Source organism: Cebus imitator, unplaced genomic scaffold (assembly GCF_001604975.1).
Source record: "Cebus imitator isolate Cc_AM_T3 unplaced genomic scaffold, Cebus_imitator-1.0 Scaffold509, whole genome shotgun sequence".
NCBI lineage: Eukaryota > Metazoa > Chordata > Mammalia > Primates > Cebidae > Cebus > Cebus imitator.
Genome location: NW_016107824.1, coordinates 881,110 through 892,711, shown reverse-complemented (window position 1 = coordinate 892,711; position 11,602 = coordinate 881,110). Strand labels below are relative to the sequence as shown.

General features: G+C 54.3%; 2 protein-coding genes and 1 non-coding gene across 3 annotated transcripts in view; all 3 read right to left on the bottom strand.

The window, feature by feature from the left end:
• Window positions 1-596: 596 nt before the first annotated feature.
• Window positions 597-3,009, bottom strand: RPL13 (ribosomal protein L13). The gene is made up of 6 exons (XM_037733266.1): window positions 2,902-3,009; window positions 2,554-2,677; window positions 2,275-2,416; window positions 1,893-2,066; window positions 1,270-1,326; window positions 597-808 (listed from the first exon to the last, which is right to left on the bottom strand). The coding sequence occupies exons 2-6, from the start codon at window positions 2,655-2,657 to the stop codon at window positions 650-652; spliced, it is 636 nt and encodes a 211-aa protein (XP_037589194.1). The 5' UTR covers window positions 2,658-2,677; window positions 2,902-3,009; the 3' UTR covers window positions 597-649.
• LOC119468855 lies at window positions 2,127-2,210 on the bottom strand. Its single transcript, XR_005197630.1, has one exon. It is a non-coding gene; the product is annotated as a small nucleolar RNA MBII-202 (small nucleolar RNA).
• Window positions 3,010-4,383: 1,374 nt separating the features above from the next.
• The window catches only part of SPG7 (SPG7 matrix AAA peptidase subunit, paraplegin), a 48,403-nt gene continuing 41,184 nt past the window's right edge, over window positions 4,384-11,602 (bottom strand). The window contains exons 13-17 of the mRNA XM_017513946.2: window positions 10,928-11,043; window positions 8,239-8,395; window positions 7,415-7,581; window positions 6,850-6,927; window positions 4,384-5,261 (exon numbers count right to left, since the gene is read on the bottom strand). Coding sequence (XP_017369435.1) covers window positions 5,079-5,261; window positions 6,850-6,927; window positions 7,415-7,581; window positions 8,239-8,395; window positions 10,928-11,043 — 701 coding nt within the window. The 3' untranslated portion in view covers window positions 4,384-5,078. The remainder of the gene's footprint in view (window positions 5,262-6,849; window positions 6,928-7,414; window positions 7,582-8,238; window positions 8,396-10,927; window positions 11,044-11,602) is intronic.

The following is an 11,602-nucleotide window of genomic DNA, read 5'->3' as shown; positions in this document are numbered from 1 at the left end:
GGCTCACGCCCATAAACCCCACTACGTGGGAAGCTGAGGGACAATTCCTCGAAGCCATGAGTTCAAGGGTGCAGTGAGCCAGGAATGTGGCACTGTACTCCAGCCCTCTCCATTTTTTCGGCTGTTGTTGGCCAGATGGGAGTGCAGTGGTGTGATCGTGGCTTACTGCAACCTCTGCCTCCAGGTTCAGGCAATCCCCTCACCTCAGCCTCCTGAGTAGCCAAGACCACAGGTGTGCACATCATCACGCCCAGCTAATTTTATTAGAGACAGGATTTTGCCATGTTGGTGAGGCTGGTCTTGCATTCCTGAGCTCAAGTGGCCTCCCAACGTGCTGAGATTACAGGTGTGAGCACCAGCCCAACCTTGTCTCTCTAAAAAGAAAAACAAAGAGCACCTCTGGTAAGTCAGCCTCTGTAACCTCCCCACAAGAAAACCATCTTAAATCAATCACTAGCCAAGCAAGCAATATAGCTTTCACAGAAAATGAGACATGATCCAGGGCTGGACTGTCTTCCAAGAACACCCCAAACCCCCTGCCAGGAAGTCACAGCTGCCAAGCCCCATCCCAGACACAGCTGTTCCTACGAAACACATCACGTGGAGACCCAGCATGACCGCTGATTTATTACAAGTCCCCAAAAGGGCTTCATTTTTTCTTTTCCACGTCCTGTTCTGCAGCTTCCTTGGCTCTTTTTGCTCGTATGCCGAAGAGCCGGGCATTGGCACGGGCCATGCGGAGACTAGCGAAGGCTTTGAAATTCTTCTCCTCCTCAGTGATGACTCGTGCTTTCTCCTTCTTGTAGACCTAGAAGAGAGGAACAGGGTGTTAAACACACAAGAATCACTGGGCAAGATCACAACCAGGCGTCGGCAGAGCCCAGGAGACAGCCTTGGGGGAGCAGGTATACTGCTCAGGCACTGCTGAAAAGCGACCCTGACTTTGCTAAGGAATCACCTTCCCTAAGATTTAAAAAAAAAAAAAAAAAAGAAAGAAAGAAAGAAAGAAATAACCCTCCCTGAGCCAGACACGGTGGCCCAGGCCTGTAAACCCAGAAATTCAAAAGCAACGCAAACAACACAGAGAAACTCTTTCAACTCTCCCAACGTAGGGCTTCGTGGGTGCAAACAAAGCCAGAAGGAAACGTTCCTTTCCACAAACCTCCACACACTACAATTGCCACTGTTCTCTTTCTTAAGCCTGATCCCCGCCTCAAATTCACCCACTGATCTTGTCTAAAGCCTGGACTGGAGCAGGCATCCACTTACATTCCGGATGGGCATGACTGGTCCTGTCAGCTGGGTGGCGAGCTTCAGTTCCTCAGCCTGTTGGGGAATGAGATAGTTCAGTGGGTTGAGCCCCTCTGCCCCAAGGACGCCACACTCACCTAGCCCATAACTTCCCCTCGGATCACGTGTTCGGGAACCAGGGTCAGCCTTCCCTGAAACACTCTGTGGCCCCAGTGTTGAAACAGTCATTATTAGATCGTGAAACAACTATCTTACTGAGCTGACACAGAGAATCAACTGCCTGTGAACCAGGGTCTGGGCTGAGAACTGCTCCCTAATTCAGCTACCAGGAAGCCCATACAATGGGCTCTTATCAACTTCACCCTACAAGGTTTTCCTAGAAATAGTCTGGAGTACAACCATTTTAGGGAGAACAACGATGTCAATGGAAAAAGTTGGCTCCAAACCACACTGCCTTGCCATGACGGCCGAGCAGAAGGCAGCACCCCACCTTGGCAGTCCTGATTGGCTCACTGTCTACTCCTGCACGAGGCCATGTTTTGCTAACAGAACAGCCACAATGTTGTGACACCTCTCACCCCAGCTGGACACAGGGACGGGTGTCCCCGCCTGCCAGGACGGCCAGAACGCCCCATACTCACAGAACTGTCGCCCTTCTGCGGGGCCGAGGGCTTCCTGGGGAACAGGATGAGTTTGGAGCGGTACTCCTTTAGCCGCTGCACGTTGGCCTGCAGGGACTCGGTGGACTTATTCCGCCTCCTCGGGTCCACAGAAATGCCAATGGTCCGGGCCACCTTCTTGTGAATGCCGGCCACCTGCCGCAGAACCAGAGCGAGATGGAGACAGGCCCGGACTGTCTCCAGCCCCGAGGCGCGGATGAAAAGCCTCAGCGATCAGATGGAAAAGGGTTCAAATGTGCTTTCATCAAGGCCGTACAGCGATTCCGGAGAATGTCATCACGCGACTGAGGCCAGCAAAGCGGACTTCGGGCGCCTCCCGACACCGCGCGTGGCCAGAACTCACCCTGAGCTCCTCCAGGCTGAAGCCGCGGCCGGCGCGCACCTTCGTGTGGTATCGAACCGTGGGGCAGCGCACGATGGGCCGGATGGGCCCCGACGCGGGGCGCGGGGCGATGCGGCGCGCCTTGGCTTGCCGGGCCTTGCGTCTGGCGGAGAGAACCCAGCGGGTCAGCCTCGCCCAGGGCGGTCGGGCAAGCGCCCCCCGCCCCGGCATCGCCCGCCCCCCACCCTAGGCGCGGCCGCCGGCACGAGCCCCAGGAGCAGCCGCGGGCGCAGGGCTCACCTACGGATCTTCCGGGCCGGCTGGTTGAACCACGTGGCCACGCGCCGCTGCCAGTCCTTGTGGAAGTGGGGCTTCAAGATCATGCCATTCCGGCTGGGCGCCATGGCTGCCTACGGCCCTGCGGCTGCGGATGAAATCGGAGGGAGTGAGGACCGGGCACCGGCTCGCGCACTCCCCAGGCCTCCGCCCCGCACCCTCCATCCTGGGCCGTCCGGCCGCGTTTAGAGCCCGGGACCCGGCCCCACGCTGTCTGTGAAGCAGAAAAGGCTCCTCCATGCCCGCGCTGCCGACAGCACCAGGCCGATGGCCCTGGATGGAGCCCGGAGGCCGGGAACCAGCCTCACTAACCTCCGCGCAGGACAACAGCCGAGCGAAAAAGAAACGGCGCCGCAACGCACCCTGGGATGATAGCCGGGCGGAACAACCAGAAGTGCCGGGCGCTCTGACCAATCAGAGCCCGGGAAGGAGGAAGTGACGTCGCAGCGGCTCTCCCGGCAATTCTGGCCCCGCCCTTGCAAACATGGCGCCACCCTGAGTGCGGCGGGGCGGGAACCCGGCAGGTAGACGTTGCGATGAGCCGAGATCGCACCACTGCACTCCAGGCTAGGCAACAGAGCAAGACTCAAGTCCCAAAAAAAAAAAAAGGAATTTCGGCCGAGCGCGGTGGCTCACGCCTGTAATCCCTCAGAGGCCGACGCGGGCGGATTACGAGGTCAAGAGTTCGAGACCAGCCTGGCCAATATGGCGAAACCCCGTCTCTACTAAAAATGCAAAAATTAGCCGGGAGTGGTGGTGCGCGCCTTTAATCCCAGCTACTCGGAAGACTGGGACAGGAGAATCTCTTGAATCCGGGAGATGGAGGTTGCTGTGAGCCGAGATCACACCACTGCACTCCAGCCTGGGCAACAGAACGAGTCCGCGTCAAAAAAGAAAAAGGTTTTTTTCCACAAACCAGGCACGGTGGCTCATACCTGTAATCCCAGCAGTTTGGGAGGCCGAGGCGGGTGGATCACCTGAGGTCAGGAGTTTGAGACTAGCAGAGCCAAAATGGTGAAACCCCATGTCTACTAAAAACAAAAAATTGGCTAGGTGTGGTGGCGGGTGCCAGTTATCCCAACTACTCAGGAGGGGGAGGCGAGATCGTGCCACTGCACTGCAGCCTGGGCGACAGAGCAAGACTCTATCTCAAAAAAAAAAAAAAAAAAAAAGAAAATAGCCGGGCATAGTGGTGTGTGCCTCTGATCCGTTACTTGGGAGGCTGAGTAAGGGGGATGACCTGAGCCCAGGAGATCAAGGCTGCAGTGAGCCGAGATGGCACCACTGCAGTCTAGCCTGGGTGACAGAGCAAGACTCTGTCAAAAAACAACACAACAAAAACAAAAAAACATTACTGAGGACACCACTCTTGGGTATAGCAGCTAAAAACCTCCCAACTGCATGCTGGCCTTTGGTAATGGAGTTGGAGAACTGGGGCAAAGGTCAGAGTCTCTCTCAGAGATGCCCACCCTTGGGTGTGTGACAGCACCTGCACCTGCCTCCCTACAACTCAGCTGGCGTTTTTGGGGGGCATTCAGTGTTGCAGCAACACTAGGACAATCCATTCACGTCACTGCACCACAGGAGGCCAGAGTGTGAGCTGCATGCTCTGAACACAGGGCCAGGCCCACTGCTGGGTATCCGTCCTGGGTCATCCTCTCTTCCTACAGGGTCCAGGCCCCAGATTCCTACAGGAGTTTTCCACTTAGCCCCTACATTACTCAAATTATAAACTGAAAACACAAGCCCACCAGCTCCTCTGTGTTACGGCTGGTCAGACAATGCACTTGTAGATTTTTCCATCCACAGAGTTTATTAGTGAAGTAACTCAACAATTCTCATGTTAATAAAAACCAATGCATCCCAACACTGCATGACTAGACCAGCGAGAAGTCCTCAAACTGCACCTGTCCACACGGCAGCAGGTGGCAGTGCTGAGTCCTCTAGAGCCCAGTTTCTGGGCCTGTGTAGCTTCATTGATGAGTGAGCTCCATGACAGAGCCGCTGGAGTCAGGACAATCGGCTCAGAGGGTCCTTTCATGTCCGATCCCCTTAGCATTCCGAGGGAGCCACGGAAACTGAACGGCTGTGCAGACGTCAGCATGAACAGGGGTCTGTTCAGAGTCTGAATGCTGTGCGGTCTCTGGGTGGCCTCAGCCACACTGGGAAGGGCTGTGTCTGTAACCCTGGGAACTCGAGGTGTCCCATGCTCACTTGGGAAAGCACTAATAACCTTCCCCATGGGGGAAACAATGCACAAACACAAGGCTCATTCAGCTGTTTCGGAAGAGAAATTTACAATCGTGAAAAGGGTAATCAATAAAGAGATCTCAGAAGCCGCTGTGCAGAGACTACTGAGGGCCCCAAGAGCAAGTGCAAAGCTCAGCTGAAAAGAAACGCAGGGTGGCTGAGTGAGCCGCTCACTTCTTGGATCACCCGCACGTGCGGCCAACACGTCCCAACTACTTTGGCCAAGATGGCTCTTTGCCTCAAAGTGGGGGCTGCTGGGCCTCTTCCGCCGCCTCCTCCTCTCCAGAGTCCTGCTTCTCCCTCTGGGCGTCGATCCACCTCTGTGGCGCGATCATTTTCTTAGGCCCATGGGGCGGTGGGCCAATGAGAGCCTCAATGTCCTCATAGTTTATCACTTCCTTTTCCAGAAGGGCATTTGCCAGCTAGAAAGAACAGGCAGAGCAGTGTGAGTCCCAGGACAGACACAGAGCAACTCTAAGTCTCGGGGAGGCGGCGGGAGGTGTGAGGGCCTGCCTGTGGGCAGGACACCCTGGACAGGCCACTTTCCCAGGGAAGCGGAGGCACGGAGGCAGCCCTGAAAGAACAATCACCCCCATCTCAGCCTCACAAATGATTTCCGGCGGCCAGCCTCATTAATTTTTCTACTTCCCTTCAAAATCTTGGCTTATTTTTGGCAACTGCAATTTCCTTCACCAAACAAGGTGTGTGTGTCTACAGGGAAGGGGATGGTTTGTAAAAGGCTGCACCCTCCTGACTGGAAACTGAGGACCGGGAAGAAGGAATCAGGTGGTGTGTGAGCTGGGACCTCACAATTTGGGGAAGGGAATTCCTGCCACTCCAGCTGGGATCCTGGAAAACACTGATACTGAGTGTCCTGTGCTAGCAGCCCTGCCTCTGCTGCGGCCTGGGCGACCACAGAAAACACTGCCACAGCCACATTTCCCTAGTTTCTGTCAAGGCAAAACTCTTCCAGATTTTCTTTTATTTTTTTTTAAACTGCCTGCTCCTTTCCTCACTCTTCCAAATTTTCTAAAGAAAACGGTAATTCCTGAAGCCACAGTGATTTACCTGCAGCTGTATTCCAGGAGACACACATTTCCTCTCCAGGGCTGCTCTGAGATTTTTACTAGGTTCTGCAACCCACTGAGTGTGTGAATGGCTGGCGGTTCACACACAGGGCCGACACTCCACTCCACAGCCAGTGAGAGAGAAGCCAGAAGCCTCGCCTGGAGCTTTGCCCTTGCCCACTCTGGCTTCCCGTGTTGAGTCTTCATTCTGCAAAGCTGCTTCGTCAGCCATGACGTGCAGGATGACTCGCAAGATACCCTGCCTGCAGGCAGGTGCTGCTTCAGAGGGAGATGGCACTGCCCACACCTCCCCCAAGGTGCTGCTGCTGCTTGGGGATGACACTCCAAGGGTCCCAAACACAGGATACCCATGTGACACAACCGTGCCTCACTTGAAAGAAATAAGGGGAGCTGAAGAAACAACTACCCTTCCCCTGCCTCCCCATCTGTTCACAACATGGGACAGAGAGCCAATTCACCTCTCCTGAGTTCTAAGCAGCAGTTACCAGGACCCAAATATAAAATTGTTTTTTGTATTTTTAGTAGAGATGCGGTTTCACCATGCTGGCCAGGATGTTCCCGAGCTCCTGACCTCGTGATCTACCCGCCTTGGCCTCCCAAAGTGCTGGGATTACAGGCGTGAGCCACTGCGCCCAGCCAAAACTTTATTTTAAAAAAAAGTTCAAGAAGAAAGTTTAAGAGCTGTAAAAAGATTAAACACAACTGACAAAATACTGGTAACTGCTAATGCCAGGTAACAGGCACAGGAGATGCTGTGGCAGCTTCCTTCTACCTTGATGGAGCACCCGTGACGTGTTCATGATCAAAGTATGGAAAATATAAGGTAGAATTCCCATTGACCAGAGTGTTCTCTGCACTCTCGGACCACGGGGACTGTGAGGACTGTGAGGCGTGGCGGCCTCCCCGCTGGCTGGGGCCTCACCGCCTGCAGCTTGTCCAGGTTCTCCTGCAGCACCTTCTCGGTGTGTCTGTAGGCCTTGGCCACCAGCAGTCTTGCTTCCTGTGAGTGGAGGAAACTGTGTGAGGGGCAAGGCTGGCTGCTGGCTCCAGCACCAAAGCACAGAAAAGAAACGCAGGGCTGGAAAACATGGCCTTTCCCCTCCCAGGATGGCAGGACTCCTCGGCTAGCAGGTCTCCTGCCCCTGTGACCCCTGCCAGGAAAGCAGGGCCCCCCTGCCTGCCCACCCACCACTCATACCCACAGCTGCCTCACAGGCACACAGCCGGCCCTTCCTGGCCCAGTCTGAAGGCCATGTGGGCCTGGCTCTATCGCTCAGTTTATTTGATATTCTTCCCAGATTCACGTCTATAATTTCATCAGAAGCATCTGTGTCCTCCACAGGTCAGAGCTACCGCAGAGCCCAGAAGGAAGAAAGCCACATGGGGCCTGGAGCTGAGCTCAGCTGGGGCGGCCCTCATGTGGCAAGCCCGGGGAACTCCCTTCCCGGGGGAGCACGTAGCACAGCGCGAGGCCAGAACAGACTCACATGATCCATCATCTGCTGCAGGCCTTGGCTGAAGGGGCGCCGCCCGATGTCCACAAGGCTCTCCTGTGCCTCAGGGAAGGAGATGGGCCCGATGCCAGGTGCCATCCCAAACTGCTTCACCATGGAGTAGGCAATGCGGGTGACCTTCCTCAGGTCATCCTGTGCCCCTGCAGGGTGGTCAAGACAGAGGGACCCTCAGCACTGCAGGCGCACAGCCGCGCTGGCCCAGGCATCCTGGTCAGAACCCTGGGGCTGCACTGTGCCTTCCCATCCATTTCCTCCCAAGGAATCCCACCATGAAGCTGGACAGCATGGACGTCGGCACCTCACCACTGTTCCTTAAGAGAGCCTTAAAACTTTCAAAAATGCTCTTCGTTTAGAAATCTAGAACGGGGGGTGCATCAGAGCTCACTGCAAGGCAGTTCTCAAGCACAAGCCTGACCTATGTAAGGCAAACCTGAGGACCCGGAGCCCAGGGGTCCCAGGGCCCTCCTTCAGCTTGGCACATCCCAGTGAAGTAACAGCTTGAGAACAGTCAAGCTGCATCAATTTCATTCCGTTTCCTGTAGACATTACCAATAATTAACCAATTAAATGCCTTTAAAGTCAGCATCTACGTTAAGTTTTTGTCCAATTAAATTGTCTAAAAACTCTTGCTTGGTTCCAAATCTCCCATGAACACAACTTATTTTTAAAAAAATACTTAATAAAACTCAAAACTATGCCTACACCAGATTCGCCCCATTGCATGCACTGGAACAGAAGGGAGATTGCTGTGGAAACACTCTGAAACCCCAGGCCCACAGGGCTGCTCTGCTCCTCACCGGAAGTGACCCTGTTGAAGGTCAGTGCTTCTGACGCCCGGCCCCCAAGGGCCATGCACATTCGCTCAAACAGCTGCTCCTTGGTGAAGAGGTGCTGGTCTCTGGGGAGCATCTGAGCAAAGCCCAGGGCAGCATTTGTCCGAGGCGCTATGGAGACCTGCACAAGGTCAAGATGTCCAGGTCAGCAGGCAGGATGTGGGCTTTGAGGAGGAAGGTGTGGGAGAGGCTAAGAGGACCCCGTCGACCGAGCATCTCAGAGCAGGAAGGCAAATCTGCACCATTTACAACAAAGGACCCTAACGCTACCTACGGCCAGCCCAGAGACAGCAGGGTTCCCAACTACAGGAGCCTGTTCACAGTCGGGGAGTGTCTTCCTCATGTACGACCAGGTGCCAGGCCCTGGGAAGACAGCTGAGAGGCCAAGGACAAGTCACGCCTCTGATGCCCGACCCCTCACCGAGGGTCCAGTAGCTATGGGATGCCAGGGAGCAGCGACTGTCCCAACCTCTGCTCCTCCCCACACCCCCACAGCAGTTGTGCAAGGAAGTCGGCTTGGGGCCAATGCACTAACCCAACGAGAAGGAACTGCTGTGTGGGAGATGGAGGGAGATGGGGCAGGGGCAGGTCCTCTGCTGGCTCAGCTGCTGTTTCTGAGAATTGTGGCAGCAAGACGACCACATCTAAGTGCTCTGAGAATCCCAAGAGGAAGCTTACTTTAAAATCTAACACTAGGCTGGGCGTGGTAGCTCACACCTGTGATCTCAGTACTTTGGGAGGTAGAGGCTGGCGGATTGCTTGAGCCCAGGAATTCGAGACTAGCCTGGGCAACATAACAAGACCCCTTCTCTACAAAAAATACAAAAATTACCTGAGCATGGTGGTGCATGCCTGTAATCCCAGCTACTCAGGAGGCTGAGGTGGGAGCATCACTTGAGCCCAGAAGGTTGAGGCTGCACTGAGCTGTGATCGTACCAATGGACTCCAGTCTGGGAGACAAAGAGAAAGACCCCATCTCAAAAACAAAAAGGCGGCTCTGAATAACTGTCGCAGTGATGATCCCATTAATCACCAAAACCATTAACAGTCAATTCACAACCTTTCTCTGGCAGAACACTGAGCCTTGGGAAGGAGGCTGACTTTTTCATTGTGACTACCTAACTTTTGCCCATCAAATAAAGTAAAAATTCTTTTTTTTCCCTTTGAGAGAGTTTTACTCTGTCACCCAGGCTGGAGTGTGTAACGTGGTCCTGGCTCACTGCAGCCTCTCCCGGCTGGGTTCAAGCAATTCTTGTGCCTTTGCCTCTCAAGTAGCTGGGATTACAGGTACCCACCATCACGCCTAGCTAATTTTTAAAATTTTTGGTAGAGATGAGGTTTCACCATGTTGGCCAGGCTGGTCTTGAACTCCTGACCTCAAGTGATCCACCCGCCTCGGCCTCCCAAAGCCCCTGCATTAATTTGACTTGTTGAGATACTGTGTTAAAATGTTATGTTTATTGCTGGGTTTTTCAGTGTGCCACAAATGGGCCCCATAACTGCAGTGACACACGCCTGGTCCCCAAACGCTGGCCCAGCCCTGCTGGGAGCCTGGGATAGGCAGGATACTCTCAGATTAACACCCTGCTTTGCTATAACTCACACCTGAGAAACAGTAACAGGGACCAGCACTGATTAACCAAGCTGGCCAGCTATTACATGGTGTGCATTTTTTGCAGCGAGCCCTGAGGTCTGGCCAGCTGCTACATGGTGTGCATTTTTTGCAGTGAGCACTGAGGTCTGGCCAGCTGCTACACGGTGTGCATTTTTTGCAGCAAGCACTGAGGTCTGGCCAGCTGCTACACGGTGTGCATTTTTTGCAGCGAGCCCTGAGGTCTGGCCAGCTGTTACACAGTGTGCATTTTTTGCAGCGAGCACTGAGGTCTGGTCAGCTGCTACACGGTATGCATTTTTTGCAGCGAGCCCTGAGGTCTGACCAGCTGCTACATGGTGTGCATTTTTTGCAGCTAGCACTGAGGTTGGAGCACAGCACTGCTGCCTTCTCAGGTGAGCCTCCAGCCTGCACCGGCTCCCTGGCTCCACTGTAAAGACAGCACCTGTGTTCTGGACAGCCACCTCCTCTTGGCAGCACTCAGGCCGGTCTTAGGGAAGCTGGCTGATAATGTCAACATCTGATAAGAATAAACTTCCATCGAGTTCACAGCTGCCTACAAGAGTAGTTTTTTTTTTTGTTTTTTTAAATAGTAGAGACAGGGTTTCACCATGTTAGCCAAGCTGGTCTCAAACTCCTGACCTCGTGATCCACCCACCTCGGCCTCCCAAGGTACTGGGATTACAGAAGTGAGCCACTGCACCCGGCCTAGAGTAGTATTTTTAAATGTACGCTCAACTCACTTCTTTCCCAAGTTAGAAGTCACTTTGGAGTGGACAGGCTAACGACAGGCAAAGGCAGTGAACCCTCACTGCAAGGAGTGACCTTCCTGGAGTCACCCCAGGAGCAGCACCACGCTCTGACGGGAGAGGCTACTCCTGCCTCCCATGTCCGAGTTTCGACCCATCACCTGGGACAGTCACCTCCCACTGTGCTTCCTGCTCCCTGGATCATGACAGTGGCAGGCTTTTTCACATGACCTACAGACACAGGCGGGATGTCCCAGTCAGCGATGCCCAAGGCCCACATGCTGAGACCCACCTTCATCACGGCCTCCGTGTGCTCCAGCATCCAGCCCACCAAGGCATGGCCCGACTCATGAAACGCGACCACTTTCTGTTCTTCCTTAGACAGGATCTTGCTCTTTTTGGCAGTCCCTGAAAAAATGCCAGAGTGTGAGCTGAGGTCCCAGCCCTCTCCCTGGCCGGGTCCTGCTCCTGCCCCGTGGAGTCAAAGCAAGGCCCTCTCTGCACGTCTGCCTCCTGTAGCTCTGCCCCAAACTTCACTGCAGTCATTGCTTTGGACGCCCCAACTCAAAAGGATGCTCTTTAGGTGAAAACTGTTGAAGGAGGCTGCGATTTTTCTTCTACAAATGTTGCCATCATCAAAATTGCTGCTGCTACTTTTAGGAGCAAGCACAACCCTCCTGAAGAGACTCTCCTCCTGCCCCAGGGTTGGGGGACCCAGAGGGCCAGGGCAGCGGTCACAGACAGCAGCTTCTGACTTTCTCCCTGGCAGGATGGGCAGAAGTCTCCTCCGAGTTACGAGCCTCCTGCTTGCTTTCCCTTTCCCTTCAGACCTGGTGGGGCAGCTCTTGCCCGTTACTTATGGCTCCTTACTGCTCTCGCTCATCCCTTCGGTGGCTTTTTGCCTCAGGGACAAGGCTTTTTAAGAGACAGAGTTGTTGCTGTCTCTTAAAAAAAAAAAAAAAAAGGC

Bases quoted from the DNA above. Each gene is read 5' to 3' on its own strand.
- RPL13 (XM_037733266.1), bottom strand. From the start codon at position 2,657: ATGGCGCCCAGCCGGAATGGCATGATCTTGAAGCCCCACTTCCACAAG. The intron at 2,417-2,553 runs GTGAGCCCTGCG...TCTCTCCGCCAG, and splicing joins CCGGCCCGGAAGATCCGTAG to ACGCAAGGCCCGGCAAGCCA. The intron at 1,327-1,892 runs GTGAGTATGGGG...ATTCCCCAACAG, and splicing joins CGCAGAAGGGCGACAGTTCT to GCTGAGGAACTGAAGCTCGC.